General features: G+C 43.1%; 1 protein-coding gene across 1 annotated transcript; it reads right to left on the reverse strand.

The window, feature by feature from the left end:
* Nucleotides 1–9062: 9062 nt before the first annotated feature.
* Nucleotides 9063–12355, reverse strand: Ftdc1 (ferritin domain containing 1). Its single transcript, NM_001033404.2, has 4 exons — nt 12219–12355; nt 11090–11233; nt 9969–10091; nt 9063–9360 (listed from the first exon to the last, which is right to left on the reverse strand). The coding sequence occupies exons 1-4, from the start codon at nt 12318–12320 to the stop codon at nt 9199–9201; spliced, it is 531 nt and encodes a 176-aa protein (NP_001028576.1). The 5' UTR covers nt 12321–12355; the 3' UTR covers nt 9063–9198.
* Nucleotides 12356–17019: the final 4664 nt, after the last annotated feature.

Genomic DNA, 17019 nt, shown 5'->3' on the forward strand with positions numbered 1-17019 from the left:
TGGGCTTGGACCAGGGGAAGGCTTTGCTATGACTATGGGTCTGAGTCCCTGGGGTCATTGACATAACCATACTCATGCCAACAACACACATTTGCTTGGGACTTCATCTACTCCCCACAAACCACAATTTGTAAGTGTTTCTTCTCTTTGAATTCTTGCCAACATTTATTATTTTTATCTCTCTCATAGATTCTAACAGGCATGAGATGCTATGTCATTGTGGGTTTGATCTAAAACACCATTGGTTAGTGGTGTCTGGTGTGAGCAACTATTATCTTATTCACACAGAGAGCAACCTAGAGGGAGGAGAAAGTTATATTTGTAGCACTTGTACTAGTCAGGAGAGAAGGTAGTGGTGTGTGGATTTCTCTCATTTTATTATGATCTTAGAGTGACCTTGCCTGATGCTGGTATGCTAAGATAGTATTCTATTGTACAGGGGCTGTGAGTCACAGGCTACCTCTCACAGAAGAGTTTTGGGTTGGAAGTGTAGATCAGTTCTTGGCATCCAGATTAAATCTTACAACTTTTTAGATGTTTAAATTTATAGTTAGATTAAAACTTACCAAAAACCGTATGGATGAACATACGGTTAGCAAGGAACTGAAAACCTCTTTTACGGCTTATGGAAGTATAAAACAGTAGAACCGTCTTGGAGGTGTGATTCTCAGTGACATAAACTAAACATCCTAGAAATCCTACCATCTGGAAATACAGTCCCTGAAAATGAGGGCATAGGGACAGGGCCATCAAAAGTGTGCAAGAGTGTACATAGCAGCTTTTCTGTAATATCTCAATTTGGAAAAAAAAAAAAAAACCTAATTACCTACCAAAAACAGAATAACACAGTGATGCCTTCATTAAAAAAGATGTGCTGAATAAGAATGAGAAAGAAAATATCAATACTTGTAAACTTGAACATAATATTCAGAGAAATAAGACAGAGGCAAGGTTCTGCACATGGTGGAATTATGTTGTAGAATAGAACAAAGACACGTGGGAATGATAGGTCCAATATCCTACACAGCAACAAAACAAAACAAATTCAGGGTGGTGGTGGTACTCACTTTTAATCTCACCACTTGGGAGGCAGAGGCCAGTGAATCCCTGAGTTCAAAGCCAGCCTGGTCTACAGAGTGAGTTCCAGGCCAGCCAAGACTATACAGAGAAATCCTGTCTTAGAAAAAAAAAAAAGATTAAAAACAAAATAACAAACAGACAAAATTATCTTTGTGGTAAAATTGTAAATGGTGTTTATTCACATGGAAGGTATTGACTGGGAGAGGACAAGGATGCAGAAAAATATGCACCATGATTTCTCAGCTGTTAATATGGAATTCTCCATAGATTGAAGTGGAGGTCCATATGAAAGATCTATACACTTCGTTAGAGGAATTTATCCCTTAGAAAACAACATGGACAACTGACACTGACACAAACATACATGGAGCAACAACAAAAACAGCCAATGTAAAAATATAGAGTGAAAAGAAGTATGGCCAAGCTGACGACTCATGAAACACTCATGTTTTTGATTTACCCTTTGTTGTGGTTTGAATAGGTATGGCACCTATGTGTTTGAATGCCTGACCCATATGAAGTAGCACTATTAGAGGTGTGGCCTTGCTGGAGTAGATATGGCCTTGTTGGAGGAAGTATGTCACTGTGGGGTGAGCTTTGAGCTATTCTATGCTCAAGCTATGCCCAATGTAGTATATAGTTTTCCTCCTGCTTCCTGTGTGTCAAGATGTAGAGCACTGAACTTCTTCTCCAGCACCATGTCTGCCTACATGTTGCCATGCTTCCTGCCATGCTAATAAAGGACTCAACCTCTAAGCTGCAAGCCAGCCCCAATTAAATGTTGTCATTTATCAGTTGCCATGGTCATGTGCTTCTTCACAGCAATAAAACCCTAACTAAGACAGAAGTTGGTACCAGGCAGGAGTAGGGTATTCATGAGTTTCTTTGGACCAATGTGGATTTTGAGACTTTGGATTAGGAAAGCAATGGGATGCTTTAATCAGGGTTTAATGGATCATAATAGTAGGAACATGGAAGATAGTGGTGCTGAGGGTGATTTGAACTGTGGGGGCCTAGCTCAAGAAGATTCAGAGAAGAATTTTAGTATGTGGCCTAGAGACTGTTCTTGTGAGATTTTGACTAAGAATATGGCTGCTTTTTGCCCTTTTCAGAAAAGTCTGCCTGAGTCTAATGTGATAAGTTTTGGATTAATTCCACTGGCAGAGGAAATCTCAAAATAGCCTATTACTGACTCTGTTGTGTGGTTATTTATGTTCATTCCTATGAAGATCAGAAGGGGCAAGCTTAGCAAGAAAAAATACAAAATGTACAGTTTGAGGTGAAAAGTGGCACCAGGAAGTAGAATGGAGCTGAGTCCTGTTTTTAGGGAGACGATAAGATTCAAGAAAAGCCGGATATTAAATGGAATAAAGGAGAAGACCCCACTCAGCTAAGCTTCTAACTTGTGAAAGTGAATTAAAGAAAATCTTAGGACCAGGTGTGGTGGTGCTACCTTTTTTTTTTTAAAGATTTATTTATTTACTTTACATATATGAGTACACTGTAGCTGTACAGATGGTGTGAGCTGTGGGCCGTAGGTGTAGGGGAAGAGGGAGGAGGGAGAGAGCCCCAGTCTGGCCAGATGGTGGGCAGATGTGGGAGGACTGCCAGACGCTTTCCACTCGGCCCTGGGTGGACATCTGGCTATGTGAAGCCACTGACCCTACATGGTGGAGGGTGGACAAGGGGCAGTCCCCAGTACCAGGATCTCAGTCTCCAGCATCCCACGCTGGATAGAGCAGAGGAGCTGAGAACAGAATAAGGGCCCCTGGGCGACACTTGGCCCTGGAGGGGAAAGGAAGAGAGGTCAGAGGGAGATGGGGTGCTGGGTGGTTCCCACGCAGACAAGTGTGTTAAGTCCAGGCCTTGATGAACAGAGACAGAGCTTTATATAGAAAGGCAGGGGGAAAGAGAGAAGATAAAAGGAGACAGAGACCAGCCATGGCCAAGAGGAGAGAAGGGGGAAGGGAAAGAGAGAAAGAGAAAGTAAGAAAGGTGAAGGCTTAGAGAGAGAGAAAGTTAAATCTTAGAAAGAGAGTAAAGAAAGTAAAAGATTAAGAGAGTGAGGAGGGGCCAAGCAGCCCCTCTTATAGTGGGTTGCTTATCTTGCTGTTGCTAGGTAACTCTGGAGGAGTCTAGTCAGAAGGCCAGAAGCTTGGGACACTGTCTACGTGACTGAAAGCCATAAGCCTCTCCTGTGGGGGCTATGGGAGCGGTAACTTTGACAGGAGCTGGGGGTCCAGGAGACATGAGGGAACCTTCTGTCCCATGTAGGTGGAAATTACCACCCATTGAGTCCCACGGGGTTCAAGACCTCAGCTGGACTGGAGACCAGGCTGTCTGCATAGCCCATTGCCCCACAGTGAACCATCATGTGGTTGCTGGGAATTGAACTCAGGACCTTTGCTTGCTCTGACCCAAAGATTTATTTATTATTATATGTAAGTACACTGTAGCTGCCTTCAGACACACTAGAAGAAGACGTCAGATCTCATAATGGATGGTTATGAGCCAGCATGTGGTTGCTGGGATTTGAACTCAGGACCTTCAGAAGAGCAGTCAGTGTTCTTTGCCTCTTTAGGCTCAGTGGTGTTCACAGTTCTCAGAAGGCAGAGGCTAGTGGATCTCTGAGTTTGAGGACAACCTGGTCTACAGAGCAAGTTCCAGTACATCCAAGCATATGCAGTGAAGGAAATCATAGGAACCAAACGATGTAATTGAGTGAAAGGGCCATGTTCCAGTGCTAGACAATGGCATCACTTGGCAGCTTTGGCCTCGTGGTTCTAACTTTAGAGTCAAGGATAGAAGAAGGGGATTGTGGAATCTCTCTCTGTGACTAAGGGAAGCCACTGAGGCCAAGTGTGTGGCAGGTGCATCCCTGCATGGAGACACAGAGAGGCCACTGTGTGAAGCTGTGAAGGTGAAGCCTGGATTGCCTTGGAGACTCCAAGATGCTGGAGATGCCAGAGTTTATAGGATACCTGCAGAAGAGAGCTTCTAATAGGGACTGGAGCCAGACCAGGAGGAAAAGCCATGACCAAAAATCAAGTTGAGGAGGAAAGGGTATATTTAGCTTGTACTTCCAGATCATAATCCATCACAAAAGGAAGTCAGGAGAGGAACTCACACAGGGCAGGAACCTTGAGGCAGGAGCTGATGCAGAGGCCATGGAGGGGTGCTGCTTACTGGCCTGCTTTCTTACAGAACCAGGGTACCAGCTTAGGGGTGGCAACACCCACCATGGGCTGATTTCTCCTCTATTGATCACTGATTGAAAAAATGCCTTATAGCTGGATCTTATGGAGGCATTTCCTCAACTGAAGCTCCTTTCTCTGTGATGGCTCGATCTTGTGTCAAGTTGACACACAAAACCAGCCAGTACAAGCACCCAGATGTTACTTACTGCCTACCTCTTTGTTTTTGTTTTATTTAATTTTTTGTGTTTTTTTGTTTGTTTGTTTTGTTTGTTGTTGTTGTTGTTTTGGTTTTTCAAGACAGGGTTTCTCTGTGTAGCCCTGGCTGTCCTGGAACTCACTTTGTAGACCAGGCTGGCCTCAAACTCAGAAATCCACCTGTCTCTGCCTCCCAAGTGCTGGGATTAAAGGCATGCGCCACCACTGCCCAGCCTAGCCTACCTCTTTGTATGTGACCTAATATGCTTGTGGCATAGGTAATCCTACTGGAATCTACAAACAGCTAGTTTCCACTAATTTACAGGTGTTCTAGCAGTGCTGGAGAGAGCTTAGCAGTTAAAAAACACTGCCTTTCCTGAGGTATGGGGTTCAATTCCCAACACCCACATGGCAGCTCAGGTCTGTCTTTGACTCTAGTTCCAGAGGATGAGACACCCTCACCCAGACATACATGCAGGCAAAGCATCAAAGTTCATTAAAAATAAAAAGTGTTCTAGTATCTGGGACCTATAATAGGAGTTTTCCTGGTTTGCTGTTAAAGTACCTGATGCAGCCACCGATGACTCAATTGCAAAGCATCTTGACAGTGACTTCCTCTGCTCTGTTATTGCAAGTGTTTCATGAAACTGTTACTACATTCAAACCTGAGACTAGGGATAACCCAAATCTGTATCTCTGGCCCACCATTCACTCACATTTGTTTCGGGAATGAAATGTCTTTTGTTCCCACTAAGGTGAGAGCTGTGGTTTGTGTTTGACTTTGCACAAACTGTGGAGCTTCTCCTGGCTTGATTTGTTTTGTTTATCTTTTTCCGCTCAGCCAGCTCAGGCCTATGTTTTGTGCTCCAAGGTAAGCTCTGCTGTTTCCTTTACAAACTAAGGTCCAACGTGTCTGGCTTCCTCTGGTCTCTGTATCCTGTTACTGTCTGTCTCCTTCCTTTCTGCTCATCTCACCTCTTCCTGGAGCTGCTAGGCAGACGCAGTACAGTGGACCCTGGAAATTCATCAGAGGGGAAGGGGAGTCAACTCCACTATCTCTGCACCCTATGTTCGTTTTCTTTCAAATGGGTGTTTATTTTACAGGTGAGAATCTGTGTTTTTCAAACAGGGGAGTTATGCCTTTTAAGGGGGCATTTCATAATGTCTGGAGAAGTTTTGGGTTGTCCCAAGTGCAAGAGATACCCTATGTGAAGCAGAGGGATGCAAAGGACACTCCATGCCCCCAACACCCCTGCACCCTGGCTAAAGGCAAAAGCAGGAGCTTGTCATCCATCACAAGCCGTCCACAGTGCTGAGGACCCTGGGGAAGTGGACCAGTTGGTGGAGTCCTTGCTTAACACCCACGAGGCACTGGGTTCCATCCTTAGCACTGCATACAACTGGAAGTAACAGCATATGCCTGCTATACCAGCAGGAGCTATACAAGCAAGCTCCTCAGCCATACAGGCTCCTTGACCACTCTCAGATAAATTCATGAGATCCTGTGTCAAAAATGAGTATATTTTTTAAATGGTGAGATTGATTGAGAGTTTTAGAAAAATACTAGGTAGTAAAATGATATATATATATATATATATATATATATATATGTGTGTGTGTGTGTGTGTGTGTGTGTGTGTGTGTGTGTGTATTTTTTTTTCCTCCTGCCTCTTATTTTGAGACAGGTCTTACTATTTAGCCAAGCTAGTCAATCCTCTGGCCTCATCCTCTTACTGCCCCACCCTCTCAGGTCCATGTCACCACACCTGGCTCTTAATGGAGATACCTACAACCTGAAGAAGTATGAGATTCAATAAGAACTACTGATGAGTATAAAGATGAGGCCTTTACTCAGAGTGACTTGCAGACTAGTGAACACCAGTAATCTATAAGGCAGAGGCAAGTTCACAGAGGCACAGAAGGGTTAGGGAAAAGATGTAAATGGAGAATATGCCAAGCTCACTACAGGACACCATCAGTGATGGGGGTGGGGGGTGGGGGGACCCTTCCTCATGACAACCATTGACAAAGAAAGTTCTCTGTAAAATTGGCTGCTCTCTGAAGGGGATTGCAACCCCATACGAAGAACTAACTGAACCACCCAGAGCTCTCAGGGACTAAACCACCAACTAAAGAGTATACATGGAGGGAGCCATGATTCCAGATACATATGGAGCAGAGGATGGCCTTATCTTACATCAATGGGAGGGGAGGCAGCTTGCTGCCCCAGCATAGGGGGATGCTAGAACGATGAGGTGGGAGTGGGTGAATGGGTGGAGGAGCACCCTCATAGAGGCAAAAGGAAAGGAGAGAAGAGGTATGGGATAGGAGGTTTGTAGAGGGGTAATCAGGAAGGGGGATATCATTTGAAATGTAAACAAGTGAAATGATTAATAAAAAAATATTGGCTGTTCTCAGCAGGTCACACAGGAGCGAAGGACCTGCACGCACACACCATGCCTTTAAAACACTGTGACCTTCTGTTGATGGCTGGCTTTGGGAGGTTTTTCTCATCACTTATATTTGCATAGCTTTTTTTCTGACTCAATGTTATCACTTTTTACTTCTACATTTCAAAACTCTGACTTTTCTTTCATTCTATTTTTTGATGAGAAAGCCGTTTCCAGTCCCTCAGTTTTGTGGCCACTGCTCAACTTTCCTGGGGTGCTTTTATGACCAATGAGCTACATTTCACTATGAATTTTGTTTTCAATTCCTATTTCCTTCTGAATGTCCAAGTAGATTTTCCCTCCCTGTGATTATTTGTTTACATTTTGAACATTTTTTTTTCTCCCTTTGGCTGAGAATCCGAGATGATATCTGGAGTGCTTAACTGGCAGTTTGAGTATTGAACATCTTCACTTTTTGAAAGATGTCTATGGCTGATTCTAATAGCCATGTCTTCTTGTTCAAACAGGATTTGTCTTTCCTTAAGATAGTCCCCCTGTTTTCCTTGTGCTGTTTTCTTACAAGAAATGTTTCTTAGATCGCAGCTTCCTCCATGCTTGTAACTAGTAGTATATAAATAGGATCTATAATCCAGACAATGCCGTTCTAAGTACTTCTCTTGTATTTAATCTATGCTTTATGACATATTAGCTTTATTTTATAGGTTAAACTGAAGCAATAGAGGAGTAAAAGCTCATGAGCTTGGGGTAGTAAGCTTTAGAACTGGGACACAATCATAAAGAGTTCCCATTTGGTCTCAGGTGGAGCTAGGGACATCAGTGCTGGAAGGTCTAGTCTATACTACCCACCTCAGTCCCAAGAATTCTATCCTGCTCTATCCCCATCAGCCCTGAGAGATAGATCAATCATAATTCTACCCACAGCAATCCCAAGAAATCTGACCTAAGTTTACTTCTGTTTTAGGGTTTCCATTGTTATGAAGAGACACCATTGTAACCTCCCCCCACAGCCTGAAGCAGGCTGAGCCAGGCTTGACTTGTGGTCACTAGGAGATCACCTGGGGTGGAGCCTGCCTCCCTGGATCACCCTATTGTTCTGCCACTGCCGCTGCTGCTACCTGCAGCCTAGCTGTTCTGGAGACTACACGTGGTCACCTGCAGCTGGACTCCAAGGATGATTTGGCGGGAATGCCCCCCCCCCTTCTTTATAAGGCGAGTTCTCCGATATTAAAATTGAGCTTTGATCAGAAGGTCTTGACTTAGCTCCATTCTTTCTCTCATCCGTCTAGTTCCCTCTCTTTCAGCTTGAGTCTGCCTCTTTAGCCATACCCCGTTTCTTGCGAGCTGCTGGACGGTCTGCAACACACCATGACCAAGGCAACACTTAAAGAACAACATTTAAAATGGGTTGGATTATGGGTTCAGAGGTTCCTGTTATCAAGATGGGAGCATGGCAGCTTCCAGGCAGGCATAGTGTAGGAGGAGCTGAGAGTTCTAAATCTTCATCCAAAGGAAACCAGGAGCAGACTGTCTCCGACACAGCAAGGAGTCTTAAAGCCAACCCTCACAGTGGCACACTTCCTCTAACAAGGCCACACCTAATAGTGCCACTCCCTGGGCCAACCATATTAAAACCACCACAGCATCTTTTATTGTTTGCTTCTGAAAATTATTGCAGCAGCTGCTGGCTGGCTCGGTACAGAACAATAGAGGAAGTCATGCACTAGACTGTAGTGAGTTAATTACTTCTGTATTCCCAGCCACATTTACTGCTACCTTGAAAAAGTACCTGGCAGTATTTGCTTTATGCGCTTCAGGTAAGGGTCACCCTTTCTGCATGAAAAACTCCTTTTAAAACTTCATTTAATATGAAGAACACCTCCCCCTTTCCAAATGAGGGCAGAACATTCATACTTAGTCTTACCACTTATTCTGCTGCAATCTCTTGTACTTAAATTTGCCCTAATGTTTATCCTTTGAGAATTTCAAATAGAACATATTTTCATCATATCCACCCTCCACATTCCTTCTTCCAACTTCAGAATTTACCCAATCTTGACTGTCACTGTGTGTTTGTGGACCATAGAAAGGGGTCGCAGATACCTCTTGAAATGCTTAGTATACTAAATAACCCTCAGGACACTTGTACACAGTGACCTCTTTATGCATAATTATAGTGCACAACAGATTTATTTTTCATCAATGAGAACTAGAAAGATGAAAAGAAAAGCATTCTTCAGGCAAGGGAAATGACAAGACATTAACTTGCTGATCTAGGGCTTGCAATAGAAAGGCTTGTCCTACTCGCTATCACCTGGTCATCTCCTTGGCTTCTTTCGAGTGCCTTTCAAACGCCTTTTATTTTTATCATCCTCCTCCTGAGCCAGTTTTTCTTTCCTCCTCAGCTCAACAATTTCCAATGCCAAACGGTCTTCATTCCTTCTCTGTGTATATATCAACTCTTTTGTAAATGTTATTGTCTACATAAATAAAATAGAAAGGGAGTCTCATTAAAGACCATATCTGCATAGAGAGGTGGTTGACCCAGATCTTAGATCATGAAACAGCCATGCCCAGACCATAGCAGGAAAGCATCTTCAAGCTCTATCAGACCAACTAAATCAACACCTACATGTGCCAAGAGACCAGGCGATTCATATGCATACTGAAAGTCCTACAGAGAACAGACCAAAGATATCTAAAATCTCTAGGAACCCATAAGTGCCTATTTGCAATGAGTGGTGGAGAATATCAAAGGTGTAGATCACTTTAAGGAACCATGTTCTACTGGTCATAATTTCAGTCCTGTTTGCCTGCAATTTATGGAGACTGACTAGATGCCTAGAGACCATTTTCAAACACTTAGATGCAAGTGCTCTTCATAAGGCTCAACTCTTCAAATCTCCTTAGAGCCCCTTGGTGAAAGCATTGTCTAACTGAGATAGAGAACGTTTGTGCTATAGCATTTTCTTCATTTTGACTTCCTGACATGTATGGGCTTAGAGAGAGAAGGTCCATCTTGAGCCAGAGGGCTCACAAACTATGAGGAAGGAATCCCAGAGGATATTAGAACCAGTTAGCTACTTACAGTGTTATCTTTAACAGTTAAGGCGACATCTTGCAGGTCGTGCAGGATCTCGGTTAATTCATTTTCCATGTTTAGAATATCTATCGCACACTGGATGCAGCCCTGGGTGTCTATTTCAGGCCTCTGTTGGAAATGAACGGGCAGCCAACTTACTCTCTCAGGTAACTTCTATGTAAAATGAAGAATAGGTTTGTAGATAAGAAGGCTTTTGAATTTTGCATAGTGTAGTGGAGTCAGCTGAGAGTTTTAAAGACAGATACCTGGTTCACCTGCAGTCATTTTGTTTAACTGATATGGGCCTCAGGACCTTAAAAAGACCCTTGACAAATTCCATTGCTACATAACAAGGGTACAGGTTAGTAATTATTCCACTGGTTTTGAAATTCTATAATGTTGGTTTCATTTTGTTATGTATTAGATATGTACTAAATTTATTTTTAAAATGCACCTAAATCATTACAGACGAATGGATGCAACAGTCTTTGGGTAGCCCTGGCTATCCAGGAGCTTGCTTTATAGACTAGGCTAGCCTCAGACTCAGAGAAATCTTCCTGTGTCTGCCTTCTAAGTGCTGGGACTTAAAGGTGTGCGTTGAGCTAGGATACAAGTCTTAACTGAAGATCAGACAGTTTCTTTGGAGTGCCAGCACTTAGTGAGAACAGTGTAGTTCAAGACACTGACAAGACAAACATAATGAATACCTGAGGGTCTACCTAAAGTTTCTGTGAACTGAAAAAGGAGGGTAATAGCTCTGGGAAGACTCACGAGAGCCCTGCTTCTAAGCTCTTCAGAGCATTAGGCCCATCTGAGGAGTTTGTTAAGGCACAGCTTCTTGGCCCTACTCACAATCAGGTTTCTTGGGCAAGGCGAGAGTCATGAACTTGAATATTTCACCATTCACCTATGATGCTGGTGCTGCAGATGCAGAGATTTGTGTGGTTGGCTGATTGAGAAAAGCCAGACAGGTATTTAATGGACATGTTTCATCCCTGAAGCTATTGACTCACGTCCAGTTACTAAGAACATGAATAACCTAACTAGGACATTTAAATAGCAAGCACCTATATTTTAGATTTAGAAAAAAGCCCCAGCAGAAATTGTTAAAGTAGAATTACAGTCACCTGAATTTCCGGAATGCAGACCTTATTACCTCTTTCGGTGATGTATGCCAGGATTCTTTTGGCATAAAACCATTTCACTGAAGCCTTGTCCTGCGAATATGCTCCAAAACTAGTCATTGTCGTGTCATCGCTGTACAAGCAAGCCTAGGACGGAGGTGAGGATTTGGGGGAAGGGAGAAGGGTAACAGAAGTTAAAATTTCAGGTAGGAATCTCATGAAAAGAGTTTCTTGTCTCAGTGGTCATCTAGAAGAGGTCTTGGATGTTCCGAGTGTCTTGCTTGTCCTTTGAATTCCAGAAGTTTCTATCTTCTTGAACTCAGGATGCCCCAAAGAGCAGCCACTCAGAGAAGTTTCTAATCTTTTTACAGTATGGATTTTCTATGGATCAGACCTGTTAACATTATCAGTTTCATCCACTGACTGTATAGATCCATGACAGAAGCCTACCACAGGGGGCTAGAGAAATGGTTCAGTGGTTAAGAGCACTGGCTTCTCTTCCAGAGGACCCTGGTTCAATTCCAAGCACCCACAAGGCATCTCACAACCATCTAACAGTTCCAGAGGATTGGTCATCTTCATACAGACATACATGCAGGCAAAACGTTACTGTACATTAAAAAATAAATACATTAAAAACAGACAAACATTACCAGAAGGCTAGGCCTTTAATCCCAGCACTCGGGAGACAGAGTCAGGAGAATCTCTGAGTTCAAAGCCCCCACTGTTCTACAGAGTGAGTTCCAGGACAGCCAAGGCTATACAAAGAAACCCTGTCTCAAAAAAGGAAAAAAAAAAAAAGCCTAGCACAAATTTACTAAAAAGCTAAGAGCAGATTTATCATACATGTTGACCGTGAATATGAAATTGCATTTAGCTATAAAAGGGCTTATTCTGCTACCATTGGCTATTGTTTGGGAACCCAAGTGAAGAACTGATTCCCCTTCTTGTTGCTTGTAGTTTGCTGTCACAGTTCTCAATCACCAAAGCCTCGCCATTGAACTACCTTCTCACCTAATGTTAGATGTGAAGATGTGAATGTTAGATACCCAATGATATGAAGGTAGTAAATGTGTCATCACCCAGATCAGAACAAAGTCTACCCTCATAGTAGCCCAAGAGCTCTACTAACCAAGAACATATAAGCATCACTGAGGTTCATCTGCATACAGGCAATTCGATGAATATAAGCTAAAGCCTCTTCCGGAATGGGCTTCCTTCTCTTAGGTCCCATCTCAGCAATAGGAGAATTCAGCCAGAAGATGTGCTACCCACTTCACTGGAAAGGCTCTTAAATACTAAGGAGTGGATACAACCCACCCCTTGTAACAAGTTGAAATCACCGCCACCTGAGACTGCAGCTGCTAATCTACCAACAAGGACACTGTGTCTGGGTAAAGAAACCAAAACGAGCAGAGAGACAATGTATCAAAGAGGGATTGGAGCTTCTAATTTTCTCAATACTCGTTCTGAAGGGTAATGCGAATTATTTTAAATTTCTCAGTTTTCTTGGAATGATGATGGCATAGCCTGCTTGATATACATCAAATCTAAGGAGCATGTTAAACAAACAAACAAAAACACTTGTTTATAGGAAACACTACAACCCCTTCCCTCTTCGTACATAATTGAGCTGACTGTGGAATATGGTTGAGTTCTGAAATCTCCTATTCCAGCTAGAAGAGGCATACAGATTTTGTGGGTAAACTGGCACTTCAAGTTGGCCTTGTGAGCAGACAGAAGATGGAGAAGTGGAAGCAGAAAAAAAGGCATTCCCCCCTGCAGCTGTAATAAGCACACACAGCTGTAGCTACAAGACCATGCTGCTGTTTCCCAATTTTGCAATTGGCATCTTCTTGGCTCCTTCCTTATTCTTTCTTTCAAGGGTCTCTTTGTGGCTTGGCATGTACAGATTTCACCATTCTTTATGGCTGATAATGGGGTGCTTCTAGAAATGTACTGAGTCACTGTTAAAAAAATACATCTGACATAAGAATAAAGCTTAAAATTCAGGACATGCAGAGATGGCTCAGCAGTTAAGAACACTGGCTGCTTTGGGGACAGAACTTCCTTGTCTGGCCTCCGTGGGACAGGATGTGCCTAACCCTGCAGACTTGATGCACTAGGGGTGGGGGGATATCTGGGAAGCCCCACTCTCATAGGAAAAGGGGGTGGGGAGAGGGACTCTGAGAGGGGGCAACCAAGAGGAGGGCATCAATCGGTATGCAAAATGAATGAATGAATGAATAAATGGGGGGGGGCTCTTCCAGAGCTGTTGCTCTTCCAGAGGACTCGGATAGTCCCAGCACCCACATGGTAGCTCACAACTGTTTAGAGCTCCAGCTCCAGGGAACTAACACCCTTACACAGACATACATGTAGAGGAAAAAAAATTAAGATCCCAACTTTGAGCTAACCCCTGCCTTCTTGGAATGAATGGAAATGGCATCTGTCTAGGCAGGTGCTACCCTGCAGTCCACGCTATTCTGGAGGGTGAGCAGCAAATATCTTGATTTGGGGAGACAGTTTGAATAGCAATTGCCTCAAAGTCCACCCCTGGAGAAGGGTGAAAAAAAAAAAACCTCTTTTTTTTTTCCTCCTTGAGGGAGAAGTTAAACTTTGAAACTTGGTTGGAGTCAAACAAGGTAGTCTTAAAGAAGAAATGATCAGATCCATGTTTCTTGACTCAACAGACTCCAATTGAGTCTCCGATTACTCCTATAAAGGAGAGGTGGTTTCAGTCAGTGCTTCTCAAAACATCATTTGCAGGGAACTTTGTTCAAATGCAGAAGTGTGGTTGGTGGAGCCTGAGGCAATGCATTTCTAACCTACTGCCAGGTAGTGCCTGTCCAGGGACACACCTTCAGGGGAAAGGGTATAAGAATATTCCCAAAAATTCTGGGAAATTCTGTAGGGCGCTCATGGCACAGGTGTTGATCATTGCTTAAGAAGGGAGAGAAAAGCATTTTCTAGAGAAAAAAGCATTCCCCAAGGTATCAGGTCCTCCACAGCAGCCCTCCTGGAAAGGCAGTCGTGCTAGCAATTCTGGAATAGCTGGGCTCTAGAGTTTAGACTCGTCTGAGAATGTGGCACCTGTGCAGATTGACCACTGTTGTTTTGAATGCTATTGTATGAGGGTTTGCCTACGTACATGTATATGCGCCATGTGTGTGCCTAGCCTCTGAAGGTCAGAAGGTCACAAGACACCATTGGATCCCTTGAATCTCAAGCCAGAGTAGTTGTGAGCCCCCATGTAGGTGCTGAGAACAGAACTGAGGGCCTCTACAAGAACAGCAAATGCTCTTAACCCCCGAGCCATCTCCAGCTTCCTGTCCAGCTTTTGCCTAGGTGATACGTGACCACAATTCCTCCTCTTCAAACCTTGTGGTTCTTTTTTGGAAGATCAGCAATTTGTGGGTAACGGTGACAAGTTTATACTGTCTAACCTACAAGTTAGTAAACCTGGAATTCATGGATTTGTTACTGGAATAGAATAGTCTGAGAATTTGGATATTTCTGGGTGGGTTTAAAGAACTTTCCTTGTAAACATTCTGTGATTGTACTATACAGCCACAACAGAGAACTGAATGCATATTTATAAACCCAGTTTTGTTCTTTTAATGAGATGGAACTAAGGATTTTTGCTAATCTAACACTATTCTTTCTCTCTCGTCTCTGTTTCTGTCTCTGTCTCTCTCTCACACACACAAACACACACATATGCATGAATTAATGGAAACATATCACATCTTTAGTAATTAGTGTGTGTGTGTGTGGGGGGGGGGGGACATGCCGTGAATGTCAGAAGACAACTTGTGAGAGTCAGTTCTTTTCTTTTACTCCATGGGTCCTAGGGCTCAAACTCATATCATCAGGCTTGACAGCAGTTGCCGTTGCCATTTCCATAGCCCTGTTAAGTTTTTATAATTATACTTTTAATCATTGACAAATGAACAGATATGTATATGTAGTATGTATATGTGTGTGTGAGTTTGGACATGCATGTTTGATGGCACACCTGTGGAGCACAACCTCTGCCATCAGTCCTCACCTTTGACTTGGGGATAGAATCTCTCTTCCTCACTGCTGTATTTGCTGGGCTAGTTGGCCTGCCAGCTTCCACAGTCTTTCTGTTTCCCATCTCTTGCTAGGACAATGCTGGGGCTCCAGATGCTATGGTACTATGTGTATAATGGGGATCAGGACTCAGCATATCAGGCCCGTGCACGAAGCACTTTACTCATCGGGCCATCTCCCCAGCTTAACTGTTTTCAATCAACCCATAGTTATACACAAATTTATGGGGCATGTGTGATATTTTGACACAGATATACAGTGAATAATTATTCCACTGTGGACAATTTGACTATGATATTTGTTACAAAAAATTTTTTTCTTTGAATCTGACTTGGGTTCTTTGAACTTCCTACACTTGGATATTTCCCAAGACTGGGAGAGGGTAGAAATTCTTCTTGTAGGTTCTGTGTTTTTGATTCTCTTACTCTGCATTTCACTGTCTTCAGAGGGCTCTCAAAGGTTTGGTAGACATCCTTCATTTTTCCTTATTCATATTCTTCTTTTGCTTTGTTTGCCTTTCTTCCTTTGTTTTTTGTCTGACTTGAATGACTAACAAATGAAGAGCCCAGAGTAATTCCAGGAATAGTTCTGTCATGGCTGCCATCTTACTGGTAGCATGGCCTGAAACTCTACGTTCTTTTCTGTTGCAGTAAAAACGTGGCCTGTGTGAGTTCCATAAAGGTTGGGATGAGATCACTCCCTTGCCTGTACCAACACCCTGGGCTGGAGAACCTACCCTCAATTTACAAATTCATTCTTTATTATCCCCTGAACATCTGTCTGTGGATTTGGGCATCAAAAGGAGACTGCTCAGGCCTTTGGAGGTCGTTGTGTTGGGTCCCGACTGACCGCAACCCTAACTGGTTAGAAGCACCCCCTTCACCCCGCAGTAAATAAAGTTGTGTTGAGTTTATTTCTGACTTTGGCGATCCTTTCCTCGTTATTTGCACACCCTGTGAATTCAACATTTTGGTGCATTGGCCAGGTATCATGCAATTTGAGGAAAAGAGACCCCAAGTCTCTTGGCAACTTTGTTCTTTTGGTCTTGACCCAAGTTTTCTTTTGGTGTCCAGGCAAATTGGGTGCCATGCACTCCGGTCGAGTCAGCTTGACAGGCTGTGAAGCCTAAAAGCCACTCACGAGGCAGAGAGTTTCAAGGAAGCTCACCTCCTTTGAGTTTTGGTGGTCTCATTTATCCATATACTCATACTCTATTCCCTCGTTAGTCTGGTGTATAGATCTACGAGCTCTCTTTTAATATTTTATTATAAATGCCTTTTCAGATTAAATTCTGTTATAGTTAGTCTCCCCAGTGTTCCAAGATCCCAGAAGCCGCAGAGCTTAGAGTCCTGTGAGAAGGCAGTAAGGAAGTTAACCTATTCAGTAACTAATTAAGCATTACAATAGACGGAGCCAGTGGCTCAACTGGTCTGCTGAAAGAGCCAGGGAATCTCACTGAGATAGAAATCTTCAGTAAGGCTACATTGCATATTAAAAGCAAGTTGGTATATTCTCCTGACAAATGGAGATTCTCCAGACACTTAAAAGTTACACTCATATAAGAATTTAGCAAGGCCTAGGAAATTAGGGGGGTTGTGATATTGCATTATTCTTAAGGTCTGCCAAGAGCAGAACCCCCTGGTGCTAGCCTTCACAAGGTTCAAAGGTATAACACTAGAGTGTAAAATCCTTGCCTGTTACTAAACTGATCCTAGGCAGGACTGCTTTATCTTTACTGTAAACATTTACCTGGTTCCTGTAAATCCTTTTGAAGTCATTCCTTTGTTTTGTACCTGGTAACTTCAATGTACCTTGCCTGCTGTGACTTCCGACCCTTGTATTTTCTGTACTATAAA

Source organism: Mus musculus, chromosome 16 (genome assembly GCF_000001635.26).
Source record: "Mus musculus strain C57BL/6J chromosome 16, GRCm38.p6 C57BL/6J".
In the NCBI taxonomy this organism is placed as follows: Eukaryota; Metazoa; Chordata; class Mammalia; order Rodentia; family Muridae; genus Mus; species Mus musculus.

Bases quoted from the DNA above. Each gene is read 5' to 3' on its own strand.
- Ftdc1 (NM_001033404.2), bottom strand. From the start codon at position 12,320: ATGGGACCTAAGAGAAGGAAGCCCATTCCGGAAGAGGCTTTAGCTTAT. The intron at 11,234-12,218 runs GTTAGTAGAGCT...CCTCCGTCCTAG, and splicing joins GTGATGCTTATATGTTCTTG to GCTTGCTTGTACAGCGATGA. The intron at 10,092-11,089 runs GTGACTGTAATT...CATTTCCAACAG, and splicing joins TCTGCATTCCGGAAATTCAG to AGGCCTGAAATAGACACCCA.